Source organism: Artemia franciscana, chromosome 21, assembly GCF_032884065.1.
Source record: "Artemia franciscana chromosome 21, ASM3288406v1, whole genome shotgun sequence".
In the NCBI taxonomy this organism is placed as follows: Eukaryota; Metazoa; Arthropoda; class Branchiopoda; order Anostraca; family Artemiidae; genus Artemia; species Artemia franciscana.
The window spans coordinates 19,427,831-19,443,233 of record NC_088883.1 but is presented as its reverse complement, the minus strand read 5'-3'; the positions used below and the strand labels follow the sequence as shown (position 1 = coordinate 19,443,233).

General features: G+C 34.3%; 2 protein-coding genes across 15 annotated transcripts in view; both read right to left on the bottom strand.

Moving 5' to 3' along the window:
* Nucleotides 1-15,403, bottom strand: part of LOC136040669 (phosphatidylinositol-glycan biosynthesis class F protein-like) — a 98,986-nt gene that overhangs the window by 11,935 nt on the left and 71,648 nt on the right. For 8 of the 14 annotated variants that reach the window (XR_010620858.1, XR_010620851.1, XR_010620853.1 and 5 more), the window contains one exon: nt 10,431-10,628. The exons of the other annotated variants lie outside the window; for them this stretch is intronic. Coding sequence is in view for 3 of the 8 variants with exons in the window: in XM_065724966.1 (XP_065581038.1) it covers nt 10,562-10,628 (67 nt within the window). In the remaining 5 variants the exon portion in view is untranslated. Of the gene's footprint in view, nt 1-10,430; nt 10,629-15,403 lie in introns of those variants that run through there. 14 annotated transcript variants of the gene reach the window in all.
* On the bottom strand, nt 1,553-5,145 carry LOC136041078 (serine/threonine-protein phosphatase 6 regulatory ankyrin repeat subunit B-like). The gene is made up of 2 exons (XM_065725631.1): nt 2,790-5,145; nt 1,553-1,703 (listed from the first exon to the last, which is right to left on the bottom strand). Exons 1-2 carry the CDS (start codon nt 4,859-4,861, stop codon nt 1,553-1,555), a joined length of 2,223 nt encoding a protein of 740 aa, XP_065581703.1. The 5' UTR covers nt 4,862-5,145.

Genomic DNA, 15,403 nt, shown 5'->3' with positions numbered 1-15,403 from the left:
TACATTAAAACTTAAAATGAACAGAAATTATTACATATATGAGGGTTTTTTGCCGCCTCGTCAATACCTCGCTGTATTTTTTTTGTAATTTCATAAGAACTATTTATTCTAATTAAACGGCTTTTGTGATTCAGAGGTCATTCTTAAATAATTGGAAAAAATTCGAACTTTAGCGAAAAGAGCAATATATTAGCGAGGGGACGAAACCCCTGACATTCGTAATAATTTATGTTCAAATAATTTCTAATAGTTTAATGTTCTAATAGTTTAATTATTTCTAATAATTTTAAGTTTTAATGTAGCTCCTTGCCTTCTTTTGAAAAAACTTGTTCCGTTGAAAAAAAATGGATTCTGTGTCAACGCTTATTTTGTAAGATCCAGAACATCGGTATAAAGCCCTGTATTCACTTTGGCTTTTTCAGGCAACATCAGTCGAGCAAAACAGTTGAAAAAAGGGTTTTCTGAAAAAAGCCACTTCAAATAAGCCTGATTTGCCTCTTTGAGCCTTAAAAAGTACTAATGAAGACTGAGGCTGCCTGAAACAGCCTTACTGAAGACATGGCCTAATTCAAAAAATGACTCGACAAAGCATCCAAGCGTTCAACAAACAGATTATTGCTCGCTTCTGTGTCATCTTGGGCGCATAGATTTATAAGAGTAAACGAGTCAAGCTCACTTTTGTCTAAATTTGTCTTCCACAACTTCAATTTTTTATCAATACTTTCACTTTATCTTTTTGAACCAATAGATGCATTTCTGAACCTTGCATCGATTTTTTCAAAACACTTGATTTTCTGAAAAATTTCAGCTAAATTCAGGACCATCCCTTGAAACACTAAATTTTCTCTAGTCCTTGGGCATTACTTATTCAAACTATCCACTGAATTTTTTTTTTATCATTTCCACTCTCCTGCCGAAAAAAATCCCTTGCATGTGCCAAAGCCTCACAGATGATCACCTATTTAGACGCACAAATGAGTAAAGGATAAATATAGTAGGCAGATTAATATATTCACAAATTTGATGGCAGGCCGTTAAGCCTCTACAAAATTAAGACAGTGCTAAACATTACAAGTGATATTGCTCAGTTATATACTGCCAAAATCAAACTTCTAGAACTTCAGAAAAAAGTTTGATAGTAAAATTATTATCCCTTAACATATATTAGTCCTCACTGTGATTTTTTTCGAGAAAAATTACAACTTCTTCCTTGAGTTAAAGTACCCTCTGAGTCACTTCTGCTTGATAAGAACTATTCGAATTTTAATTTCAAGATGTTGTGAATTGAAAAATAATCCCGCTTTTATTCTCTATATCATTTATTACCAACGTCCTTATCGATCCAGGTTTTTCTTTTTTGTAATGCATATAAGACACAGAAGAAAGATTATGGATACGCCCAAATTTACCAACAGGCCCAGTAGACCCGTGCCTAGGGGCGCAAAATGCCAGGGGGCTCAACAAATTATCACTGCGTAATTTTTTTCTTAACAAAAACTGGACTAATGTAATAGGTCGTCAACGTGCCAGGTACAATCCACCACAGCGCCGCCTATTCACAGAAAAGTGATTTTAAAGTAACACAGGAATTCCATGGCCACTTGTAAACTTTGAGATGTCTCCCAAGAATGGCAGCTAATAGTTCGGTATCACTTCTCTCTTTCGTTACTTTTGGCCCATCAGTTGCTATCCTATGTTTGGACCTAGAAGCGTTAAAGCCTTAAATCCAGCACTGATTATGGGCTTTTCTTAGTCGGAATAGCAAAGAAAATCACAGGGAATTAGGCAGAAAAGTCAATCAAATATGACATCATACCCCAGAGAAGCAACTTTTCAAAAGAAACTTGTGTTATACTATCTTCAAAAGATGAGTGTGTAGCATCATTGTGCATAATTATGATGATTTATTTTTGTCAAAAATTGCCTATTATTTTAATATTTCATTTACTATGGGCTAGAGTTTGCTCCTTATTATAATTTCTTTTTTAAAGCCTTTGAATTGTTGTAATCCCTTGTTAAAATATATGCCAGTATTTTTGCAATTTTGCTCTTTAAGCAATTTAATGTCTTTTCATTCGAAGGTCTTTTCAAAGAAATTTGATAATTCAATCAAATCCGATTTCTAACAACAATTTCTACGAAACTTCAAAAATTTGGTCTTCTAATTTAAGGTTTCTGTAATGGTTACGCGACAATATGATTGCAGATTTTCCACCATCTTCGGTAGACCTTCTTCTACTTAATGGGTATCCATAATTTCCGATAATTTGGTTAGGTACTAAAATTCGGGGATATTGCTTGGTGCACTTCCCTCTGTCCATGCATGGTGAATTTTCATTCAGTTCACCGCAAGATCCATTTATCATATTTTTTACCACAATGTCATGTAATCCCCTATCGACATCTACATCAAGTATTTCAGTGGAAATCTAAAAAAAGGGGAGAACGGCTACTGATCAATTTTTTTTCCAGTTTTACGATGTTTTTCAATTTTTATTTTAGGTGGAGATAAAATTTCTTCTTCTTTTCCTTTTCTTCATTTCCGCACAGAGAATTTTTTTAAACCAAACAAAATTTGAAGTTCCTCCTTAAACTCTAAGTAATTTTTCAAAACTTCAGGAATATTAAAACCTTCAAAATTATAACACACTTGTACATGGCTTGCATCTTTTCTTATCAAATTGCGGCAAATTGATTTCAGCGTGTTAGTCTTTTTAAAGGCAAGGCTACATAGTTTCCAAAACCAATTCCTAGTTTGTGCCACTTCTAATGTCCGCTGTTTTACTAACCAAGTTAGCATTGAAAGATACATATCTTTTTCAGTCTTGTGACCAAAAAGAGGTTGTGACCCCAAAAAATCGAACTCTTTGAGTAGAACTGCCTTATTTTCAACAAAATATTCAGTTACGGCGACATGTTTTTTATTTGTTGCTAGCATTAAGGGTGTTCTATTGAAACAATTTGAGGCATTTATATTGGCACCATTTGAAATCAGTAGCTTACAAACATCTACTGATCCTATCCTAGCAGCATAGTGTAAAGGTGTCTCATTTGCATTATCTAAGGTATTTACGTTGGCACCATTTGAAATAAGCTGGTTACAAACAGCTAATTTTCCTTGTTTAGCGGCATAGTGTAACGGTGTTTGTTTTAAATTATCTAAGGTATTTACGTTGGCACCATTTGAAATAAGCTGCTTACAAACAGGTAAGTTTCCTTGTTTAGCGGCATAGTGTAACGGTGTTTGTTTTAAATTATCTAAGGTATTTACGTTGGCACCATTTGAAATAAGCTGCTTACAAACAGCTAAGTTTCCTTGTTTAGCGGCATAGTGTAACGGTATTCGTTTTAAATTATCTAAGGTATTTACGTTGGCACCATTTGAAATAAGCTGCTTACAAACAGGTAAGTTTCCTTGTTTAGCGGCATAGTGTAACGGTGTTCGTTTTAAATTATCTAAGGTATTTACGTTGGCACCATTTGAAATAAGCTGGTTACAAATAGCTAATTTTCCTCGGTAAGCAGCATAGTGTAACGGTGTCCAATCGATTTCATCGAAAGCGTTTATATTGGCACCATTTGAAATCAGTAGCCTACAAAGATCTACTGATCCTATCCTAGCAGCATAGTGTAACGGTGTTTTATTTATATTATCTAAGGTATTTACGTTGGCACCATTTGAAATAAGCTGCTCACAAACAGATAATTTTCCTTGTTTAGCGGCATAATGTAACGGTGTTCGTTTTAAATTATCTAAGGTATTTACGTTGGCACCATTTGAAATAAGCTGGTTACAAACAGCTAATTTTCCTTGTTTAGCGGCATAGTGTAACGGTGTTCGTTTTAAATTATCTAAGTTATTTACGTTGGCACCATTTGAAATAAGCTGCTTACAAACAGCTAATTCTCCTTGGTCAGCAGCATCGTGTAACGGTGTCCAATCGATTTCATCGAAAGCGTTTATATTTGCACCATTTGAAATCAGTAGACAACAAACATCTACTGATCCTATCCTAGCAGCATAGTGTAACGGTGTTTTATTTATATTATCTAAGTTATTTACGTTGGCACCAATTGAAACAAGCTGGTTACAAACAGCTAATTTTCCTTGTTTAGCGGCATAGTGTAACGGTGTTCGTTTTAAATTATCTAAGTTATTTACGTTGGCACCATTTGAAATAAGCTGCTTACAAACAGCTAATTCTCCTTGTTTAGCGGCATAGTGTAACGGTGTTCGTTTTAAATTATCTAAGTTATTTACGTTGGCACCATTTGAAATAAGCTGCTTACAAACAGCTAATTCTCCTTGGTCAGCAGCATAGTGTAACGGTGTCCAATCGATTTCATCGAAAGCGTTTATATTGGCACCATTTGAAATCAGTAGCCAACAAACATCTACTGATCCTATCCTAGCAGCATAGTGTAACGGTGTTTTATTTATATTATCTAAGTTATTTACGTTGGCACCATTTGAAATAAGCTGGTTACAAACAGCTGATTTTCCTCGGTATGCAGCATAGTGTAGCGGTGTGACATTATAATAGTCTGAGGCATTTATTTTGGCACCATTTGAAATAAGCTGCTTACAAACAGCTGATTTTCCTCGGTAAGCAGCATAGTGTAGCGGTGTGACATTACAATAGTCTAAGGCATTTACTTTGGCACCATTTGAAATAAGCTGCTTACAAACAGCTGATTTTCCTTGTTCAGCGGCATAGTGTAACGGTGTTCGTTCTAAATTATCTAAGGTATTTACGTTGGCACCATTTGAAATAAGCTGCTCACAAACAGATAATTTTCCTCGGTAAGCAGCATAGTGTAACGAAGCGCTTCTTGAAGGTTCTATAGGATTTATTAGCATTTTATTTTAATTTCTCAGTTACAACCGACTAGAATTTGTTCTTTACTATATCAAGTTCATAAAACCTAAGAGAAAATTCCTTCAAAATTTTCAGCTATTTCTCTTATCGAATTAGAAAATTCCAATTTCTCCTCAGACACCATAAATATTTTTGCAATTTACATGATAACCTTAGAGATTATGAGCTGAAAACTAAATTAAAATAAAATTTAGATTGAGGTTTTCTTTTTGCTATGGAAATGTAAAACGTCATTATACAAATTTCTTTTAGACAGTCTACTGAAACTTTTTAAAGATCACATAAAAAAACAAGTTTTTTTAAATGAAAGTAAGGAGCAACATTAAAACCCAAAACAAATAGAAATTACTCCTTATATGACAGGGGCTGTTCCCTTCTCAACGCCTCACTCTTTACGCTAAAGTTTGACTCTTTCTCTTAACTCTACTTTGTAAAACAGTAAAAAACTTTAGCGTAAAGAGCGGGGCGTTGAGGAGGAAAAGCCCCTTTTATATAAGGATTAATTTCTGTTTGTTTTAAGTTTTAATGTCGCTCCTTACTTTCATATAAAAAATACTTTTTTCATTTTAATTTCTGGACGTTTTTGAATTAATACATGTTTTGATCTTGGCTCTCCGCATATAAATAATTTAAACGAAATTTGTATATTATTTTTTTTTGGCTAAATTGCTTTCTCATAGTTTTATTCGGAAGATTTTGAGAAAAGGGAGCGAGGAAGGAGGCCTAGTTGCCCTCTAATTTTTGATTACCTAAAAAGGCAGCTAGAACTTTTATTTTTTTACAAACGTTTTCATTAGTAAAAAATATATATAACTTACGAATTAACTTACGTAACAAACTTCTATATTCGTATGTTTTTATTGCGTATATGAGGGAGTTCTACCCTCGTCAATACCTCGCTCTTTACACTACAGCTTAAATTTTGTCCAAATTCCTTAGGAATGACCCCTGAATCACAAAGGCCATAGAATAAATAGTTGAATTTACTAAAAATACTTTAGCGTAAAGAGTTACGTAGATTACGTAAATATACGTAACCTATGAATTAAGTTACGCAACAAATTTCCATATTTGTATATTTTAACATATATTACGTATATGAGGGGGTTCACCCCTCGACAATACCACACTCTTTATACTAAAGCTTGAATTGTGTCCCAATTCTTTAAGAGTGACCCTGAATCACAAACGCCGTAGAATAAGTAGTTGAAATTACTAAAAATACTTTAGCGTAGAGAGCGAGGTATTGAGGAGAAGACGAATCCCCTTATATACGTAATAATTTTTGTTAGTTTTAAGTTTTAATGCTGCTCCTCACTTTCAGTAGAAAAAACTGTTCATATTTATTTTTACATTGTTTTTTTAAATAATGCTAGAAAATCCTGCGCCCCCTTCATTGAAAATCTCTTCCCCCACGAGAAATTCCTCCATGGAAAGATCATCCTATATAAACCCCCCCTCAATTCCCCCCCAAACCAAAAAAAATCCCCTGAAAACGTCCGTACACTTCCCAGCAACCATTACTATATGTAATTAAATAAAAAAAACAAGTTTTTTTTAACGGATAGTAAGGATCGACATTAAAACTTAAAACGAACAGAAATTACTTCGTATATGAAAGGGGCTGCTTCCTCGTCAATGCCCCGCTCTTTACGCTAAAGTTTGACTCTTTTTCTTAACTCTATTTTTTAAAACAGCAAAAACTTCAGCGTAAAGAGCGGGGCGTTGATGAGGAGGCAGCCCCTTTCATATACGAAGTAATTTCTGTTCTTTTTAAGTTTTAATGTCGCTCCTTACTATCCGTTAAAAAAACTTGTTTTTTTTATTTAATTTCCGAACGTTTTTGAATCAATGCATGTTTTGATTTTGGCTCTCCGCAGATGAATAATTAAAAGAAAATTTGTATATTTTTTTTTGGCTAAATGGCTTTCTCATAGTTTTGATCGAATAATTTTGAGAAAAAAAGGAGTGGGGGAGGAGGCCTAGTTGCCCTCTGTTTTTTTGGTTACTGAAAAAGGCAACTAGAACTTAAAATTGTTTACGAATGTTTTTCTTAGTAAAAGATAAACGTAACTTACAAAATAGCTTACGTAACTAGCTTCTGTATTCTCATGTTTTAATTACGTATATGAGGGGGTTCACCCCCTCGTCAGTACCTGGCTCTTTACACTAAAGCTTAAATTTTTTCCCAATTTCTTAAGAGTGACCCCTGAATCACAAAAGCCGTAGAATAAATAGTTGAAATTACTGAAAATACTTTAGCGTAAAGACCGAGGCATTAGGAGGAGGTGAGCCCATCATATGCGTAACAATTTCTGTTCGTTTTAAGTTTTAATGCTTCTCCTTACTTTCAGTTGAAAAAACTTTTTCATATTTATTTTTTCATTTTTTAATAATACTAGAAAATCCTGCGCTCCCTTCATGAAAATTTTCTTCCCCCATGAAAAATTTCTCCAAGGAAAGTTCCCCCAGCATATCCCCCTCTTCTCAACCCCCCCCCCCTTAACCTAAAAATCCCCCTGAAAACGTCTGTACACTTCCAAATAGCCATTACTATATGTAAGCACTGGTCAAAGTTTGTAACGTGTAGCCCCTCCCACGGGGACTGTGGAGGAGTAAGTCGTCCCCAAAGACATAGTTATAAGTTTTTTTTTACTACGCTGAATAAAATGGCTATCTCAGGATTTTGATCCGGTGACTGGGAAAATAATTAACGTGGGAGGGGGCCTAAGTGCCTGCCAATTTTAGGGTCACTTAAAAAGGGCACTAGAACTTTTTATTTCTGTTAGAATGAGCCCTCTCGCAAGATTCTAGGACCACTGGGTCGATAAGATCACCCCTGGGGGGAAAAAAAACAAACAAATAAACACGCACCTGTGATCTGCCTTCTGGCAAAAGACATAGAACCTAGACATAGGACATAGACATAGATATAGTTAGACATTAAAACGAAATTTGCATATTAAATTTTTTTGGCTAAATGGCTTTCTCATAGTTTTAATCGGAAGATTTTGAGAAGAAAGGAAAGAGGGAGGAGGCCTAGTTGCCCTCCAATTTTTCGATTACTTAAAAAGGCAACTAGAACTTTTAATTTTTTACGAACGTTTTCATTAGTAAAAAATATACGTAACTTACGAATTAACTTACGTTAAGAACTTCTATATTTGTATGTTTTTCTTGCGTATTTAAGGGGGTTTACCCCTCGTCGATACCTCGCTCTTTACACTAAAGCTTAAATTTTGTTCCAATTTCTTAAGAATGACCTCTGAATCAAAAAGGCCGTAGAATAAATATTTGAAATTACTAAAAATACTTTAGTGTAAAGAGTGAGGTATTACGAGGAGGTAAACCCCTCATATGCGTAATAATTTCTGTTCGTTTCAAATTTTGATGCTGCTCCTTACTTTCAGTAGAAGAAACTATTCACATTTATTTTTTCATTGTTTTTTCAAATAATGGTAGAAAATCCTGCACCTCCTTCATTGAAATTATGTTCCCCCATGAGAAGTTTCTTCGTGGAAATATCCTACCATTAACCCCCCTCCCTCAACTCTCTCTCCTAAACCCAAAAATTCCCCCTGAAAACGTCTGTACACTTCCCAGGAACCATTACTGTATGTAAACACAGGTCAAAGTTTGTAACTTGCAGCCCCTCCCACGCGGACTGCAGGGGAGTAAGTTGTCCCCAAAGACATAGTTATTAGGTTTTTCGACTATGGTGAATAAAATGGCTATCTCAGAATTTTGACCCGGTGACTTTGGGCAAAAAATGAGCTTGGGAGGGGGCCTAGGGGCCCTCCAATTTTTTTGGTCACATAAAAAAGGGCACTAGAACTTTTAATTTCAGTTAAAATGAGCCCTCTCGCGACATTCTAGGACCACTGAGTCGATACGATCACCCATGGAAAAAAAAAAACACACAAAAAAAACAAATTAACACGCATCCGTGATTTGTCTTCTGGCAAAAAATGCGAAATTCTACATTTTTGTAGATAGGAGCTTGAAACTTCTAAAATAAGGTTCTCAGATACGCTGAATCTGATGGTGTGATTTTCGTTAAGATTGTGCGGCATTTAGGGGGTGTTTCCCCCTATTTTCGGAAATGAGGCAAGTTTTCTCAGGCTCGTAACTTTTAATGGGTAAAACTAATCTTGATTAAACTTATATATTTAAAATCAGCATTAAAATGAAATTGTTTTGATGTAACTATTGGTTTCAAAACTCCATTTTTTAGAGTTTCGTTTACTACTGAGCCGGGTGGCTCCTTACTACAGTCCGTTACCACGAACTGTTAGATACAGGTCAAAGTTTGTAACCTGCAGCCCCTTCCACGGGGACTGCGGGGAGTAAGTCGTCCCCAAAGACATAGTTATTAGGTTTTTTGACTATGGTGAATAAAATGGCTGTCTCAGAATTTTGATCCGGTGACTTTGGGGAAAAAATGAGCGTGGGAGGGGGCCTAGGTGCCCTCCAATTTTTTGATCACTTAAAAAGGGCGCTGGAACCTTTAATTTCCGTTAAGATGAGCCCTCTCACGACATTCTAGGACCACTGAATCGATACGATCACCCCTGGGGAAACAACAACAAAAAAACATATAAACATGCATCCCTGATTTGTCTTCTGGCAGAAAATGCGAAATTCCACATTTTTGTAGATATGACCTTGAAATTTCCACAATATGGTTCTCTGATTTGCTGAATCTGATGGTGTGATTTTCGTTACGATTGTATGACTTTTAAGGTATGTTTCTCCCTATTTTCTAAAATGAGGCAAATTTTCTCAGGCTCGTAACTTTTGATGGGTATGACTAATTATGATAAAACTTATATATTTAAAATCAGCATTAAAATGCAATTCTTTTGATATAACTATTGGTATCAAAATTCTATGTTTTAGAGTTTCGGCTACTATTGAGCTGGGTCACTCCTTACTACATACAGTTCGTTACCATGAACTGTTTGATATTAGGTTATTGAATCAAGTCCAATTTCTACTAAAACATCAAACTTTTGTGTAAAATTCCTTCAATTTTTTTGCTAGCTCATCCAAAATTGAGGTTTTGTTGGTATGTTTTTCTGCCTTTTTTATGACTGTATTTATGGCAATCTTGCATTTCATAAATTTTCAAAATAATGATAGTCTTATTTTTCTGATGTTATTTGTCAAGAAAAATTAATAGGATGTTGAGAGAACATTTTTAGATGTATCTGATCTTCCGAAAATAATATTGCAAAATGAAAAATTAAAATAAAGCTGGAACTCTTAGAAACTTAAATGAGTAGATTTTTAGACACACTTAGGTAGAAAATTGAAGGTTTTCATGCATAGAAAAACTTATATTCAATTGCTTAAAGAGCAAACAACTGGTAATTTCAAAACTATTTGTATATATTGTGACAAGGGAGTACAACAATTCAATAACTTTAAAAAAGAAAATCATGCCAACATTTGTCGGTTTTAAGGTTTTAGAAGGATTTGATTAGAAATTCTCTTGGAACTTCAGATGAAGGAAATATGTTATAAGATGGTGAGTGTGAATATGGAATATATAACAAGAATAAAATGATGTATTTTTCCATCAGTATTGTCACATAGGGTTACTTGTAAAAAACAACCAACAAACAAAACATAATTCCTTTTAAAATTTCACCTTCCTTCAACTTAAATCTTCTTTGTTACTACTTGAAGCCGGGAACGTCACGTAAAATAGCCGATTTGGATTTAATTTTGATCAACGAACACGACCTAGAAAAAAATTCTTTAAATTCTAGGGCAAAAACTCATTGCCTCACTATGGTACTAATTTGTTTTTAATTAGTAAATCTCCACTATTTCAAATGTTAATGCAATGGTTTCCAACCATTATTTTACCATGGATCCCTTAAAATATCTAACACCTCCCTCACATTTTAAAAAATAATAAAAAAACAAAAATGTTTAGTAGAATATTCTTTAATACAAACTTATAAATAACGATAACGACTAACGATTTCATATTATTGTCTCCTAACGAGATGACCGTGCTTGCCAATTAGCACAAAGAATATTAAATCTCAGTGTCAATGATAAGTAAGCTACACAAAGATTCTTTTTTACAACCAAATAAACAATATTCCGATTTGATTTCAGCTAATGCAGGAAATTCTGTTTTGCCGAAATAAGATGTTGCGAAGGGGAGAAATAATTTTACAGCTTTACGTGTAATTTGACAAAATATTATATTCACTCTTGATATCCAGCCAGAACTGAACTAGAGATTCATTCTGAAATTCTTGTGTTAAAGGAGTATCAAATAGTTTGTGGTAACGAATTGTAAGTAAGGAGCGACCCGGCTCAACAGTAACCGAAACTCTAACAAACGGAATTTTGATACCAATTGATACATCAAAATTGGATTTTCATGCTGATTTTAAATATATAAGTTTTATCAAGTTTAGTCCAACCCATCAAAAGTTACGAGCTGACAAAACTTGTTTTTTCTTTCAAAAAGAGGGGAAACACCCCTTAAAAGTAATAGAATCTAAATGACAGTCACACCATCAGATTCAGCGTATCAGAGAGCCCTACTGTAGAAGTTTCAATCTCCTATCTGCAAAAATGTGGAATATTGTATTTTTTGCCAGAAAAAAAATGACGGATGCGTGTTTATTTGTTTTGTTTTTTTCCAGAGGTGATGGTACCGACCCAGTGGTCCTAGAATGTCGTGAGAAGGCTCATTCGAACGGAAATTAAAATTTCGAGTGTTCTTTTTAAGTGACCAGACAAATTGGAAAGCAACTTGGCCCCCTTCCACGTTTAGTTTTTACCAAAGTCGCCGGACCAAGTTTTGAAATAGCCATTTTGTTCAGCATAGTCGAAAAATCTAATAACTATGTCTTTGAGGACGACATAATCCCCGACAGTTACCGGGGGAAGGGCTGCAATTTATGAACTTTGCCCATTGTTTGCACATAGTATTGGTTATTGGGAAGCATACCAACATTTTTCAGGAGGATTTTTCCTGGTTGGGAGGGGGGAGGATGGATGAAAGGCTTGCATGGTAGAATCTTTCCATGGAGGAAGATAATTTCTATGAAGGGGGTACAAAATTTCCAAGCATCGTTAAAAAAATAATCAGAAATTAAATAAAAAGAAGTTTTTTCAACTGAAAGCAAGGAGCTACATTAAAACTTAAAATGAACATAAATTATTACATATATGAAGGTTTTTTGCCTTCTCGTCAATACCTCGCTCTTCACGTTAAAGTATTTTTTTTTGTAATTTCATAAGAGCTATTTATTCTAATTAAACGGCTTTTGTGATTCAGAGGTCATTTATAAATAATTGGAACAAAATTCGAACTTTAGCGAAAAGAGCAATATATTAGCGAGGGGACGAAACCCCTCACATTCGTAATAATTTATGTTCTAATAATTTCTAATAGTTTAATGTTTAATAAAATGTTAAATAGTTTCATAGTTTCTAATAGTTTAATGCAGCCCCTTGCTTTCCTTTGAAAAAACTTGTTTCGTTGAAAAAAAAATGGATTCTGTGTCAACGCTTATTTCGTAAGATCCAGAACATCGGTATAAGGCCCTGTCTTCATTATGGCTTTTTCAGGCAATGTCGGTCCAGCAAAAACCGTTTTTATTCATTGAAAAAAGGGTTTTCTGAAAAAAAACCACTTCAAATAAGCCTGATTTGCCTTTTTAAGCCTTAAAAAGTACTAATGAAGACTGAGGCTGCCTGCAACAGCCTTACTGAAGACATGGCCCAATTCAAAAAATGACTCGACAAAGCATCCAAGCGTTCAACAAACAGATTATTGCTCGCTTCTGTGTCATCTTGGGCACATAGATTTATAAGAGTAAACGAGTCAAGCTCACTTTTGTCTAAATTTTTCTTCCACAACTTCAATTTTTTATCAATACTTTTCTTTTTTCCTTTTTGAATCAATAGATGCATTTCTGAACCTTGCATCGATTTTTTCAAAACACTTGATTTTCTGAAAAATTTTCTGAAAAAAAAACACTAATTTTTTCCAAATCCTAGGGCATTTCTTAATCAAACTATCTACTTATTTTTTATTTTTTTTTTTTTTTTTAACATTTCCACTCTCCTGTCCAAAAGAAAATCCTTTGCGTTTGCCAAAGCCTCACAGTTGATCACATATTTAGACCTACAAATGAGTAAAGGATAAATATAGTAGGCAGATTAAGACAGTGCTAGACATCACACGTGATATTGGTCAGTTAAATACTGGTAAATCAAGCTTCTAGAACTTAAGCAAAAAGTTTATTAGTGAAATTGTTATCCCTAAATATATATTCGTCCTCACTGTGATTTTCTTCGAGAAAAATTACAAATTCTTCCTTGAGTTAAAGTACCCTCTGAGTCACTTCTGCTTGATAAGAACTATTCGAATTTTAATTTCAAGATGTTGTGAATTGAAAAATACTCCTGCTTTTATTCTCTATTTGGATAAAATCATGTTCATTTATTACCAACGTCCACATCGATCCAGGTTTTTTTTTGTAAGGCTTATAAGACACAGAAAAAAGATTATGATTATGGACACACCCAAATCGAACAGTTCGTGGTAACGAACTGTAGTAAGGAGCGACCCGGCTCAATAGTAAACAAAACTCTAAAAAATTGAATTTTGATATCAATAGCTACATCAATAGAATCGCATTTTAATGCTGATTTTAAATATGTAAGTTTCATCAAGTTTAGTCAAACCCATCAAAAGTTAAGAGCCTGAGAAAATTCGCCTTATTTACGAAAATAGGGGGAAACACCCCCTAAAAGTCGTAGGATCTTAACAAAAATGACACCATCACATTCAGCGTATCAGAGAACCCTACTGTAGAAGTTTCAAGATCCTATCTACAAAAATGTGGAATTTTGTATTTTTTGCCAGAAGACAAATCACGGGTGCGTGTTTATTTGTTTGTTTTTTTCCCTGGGGTCATCGTATCGACCAAATGGTCCTAGAATGTCGCAAGACGTCTCATTCTAACGGAAATGAAAAGTTCTAGTACCCTTTTTAAGTGACCTAAAAAATTAGAGGGCATCTACGCCCCCTCCCACGCTAATTTTTTTCCCAAAGTCAACGGATCAAAATTTTGAGATAGCCATTTTGTTCAGCATAGTCGAAAATTATAATAACTATGTCTTTGGGGCTGACCTACTCCCCCACAATCCCTGGGGAAGGGGCTGCAAGTTACAAACTTTGACCAGTGTTTACATATAGTAATGGTTATTGGGAAGTGTACAGACGTTTTCAGGGGGATTTTATTTTGTTTGGGGGTGGGGCTGAGGAGAGGGGGTTATGTTATCTGTCATGGGGGAAGAAAAATTCAATGAAAAGGGCGCAGGATTCTCTAGTATACTATAGAAAACAATGAAAAATAAACATGAAAACGTTTTTTCAAATGAAAGGAAGAAGTAGCATTGAAACATAAAACGAACAGAGATTATTACGCATATGAGGGGTTCTAAAAATGCTTTAGCATAAAGAGCGAGGTATTTAGGAGGAAATAAATACCTTGCTCTTTATGCTAAAGTATTTTTAGTAATTTCAACTATTTATTCTACGGCCTTTCTGATTCAGGGGTCATTCTTAAAGAGTTGGGACAAAACTTACGATTTAGTGTAAAGAGCGAGGTATTAACGAGGTTAAAACCCCCTCATATACATAATAAAAATTAAAGAATATAAAAGTTTGTTGCGTAAGTTAATTCTAAAGTTACGTATATTTTTGCTAATAAAAAAATTCGTTAAAAATTAAAATTAATAGTTGCCTTTTTATGTAACCGAAAAATTGCATGGCAACTAGGCCTCCTTCCCCATCCCATATTTCTCAAAATCGTACGATCAAAACTAAGAGAAAGCCATTTAGCCAAAAAAGGAATTAATATGCAAATTTCATTTGAATATTTTACGTGTGGAGAGTCAAAATCAAACATGCATTAATTCAAAAACGTTCAGAAATTACATAAAAAAACTAGTTTTTTTAACTGAAAGTAAGGAGCGACATTACAACTTAAAACGAACAGAAATTACTCCGTATATGAAATGGATTGTCCGCTCCGCAATCCCTCGCTCTTTACGCTAAAGTTTGCCTCTTTGCCACAATTCTGCTTTTTAAAACAATTAAAAGCTTTAGCGTAAAGAGCGAGGGATTGCGGAGCGGACAATCCATTTCATATACGGAGTAATTTCTGTTCGTTTTAAGTTGTAATATCGCTCCTTACTTTCAGTTAAAAAAACTAGATTTTTTTATGTAATCTTCAAAAGACAAGTGTGTAGCATCATTTTGCATATGATGATTTATTTTTGTAAAATATTGCCTATTATTTTAATATTTCATTTACTTTGTGCTAGAGTTCACTCCTTACTATAATTTCTTTTTAAAGCTTTTGAATTGTTGTAATCCCTTGTCAAAACATATGCCAGTATTTTTGCAATTTTGCTCTTTAAGCAATTTCAAGTCTTTTCATTCGAAGGTCTTTTCTAAGAAATAGGGTAATTCAATC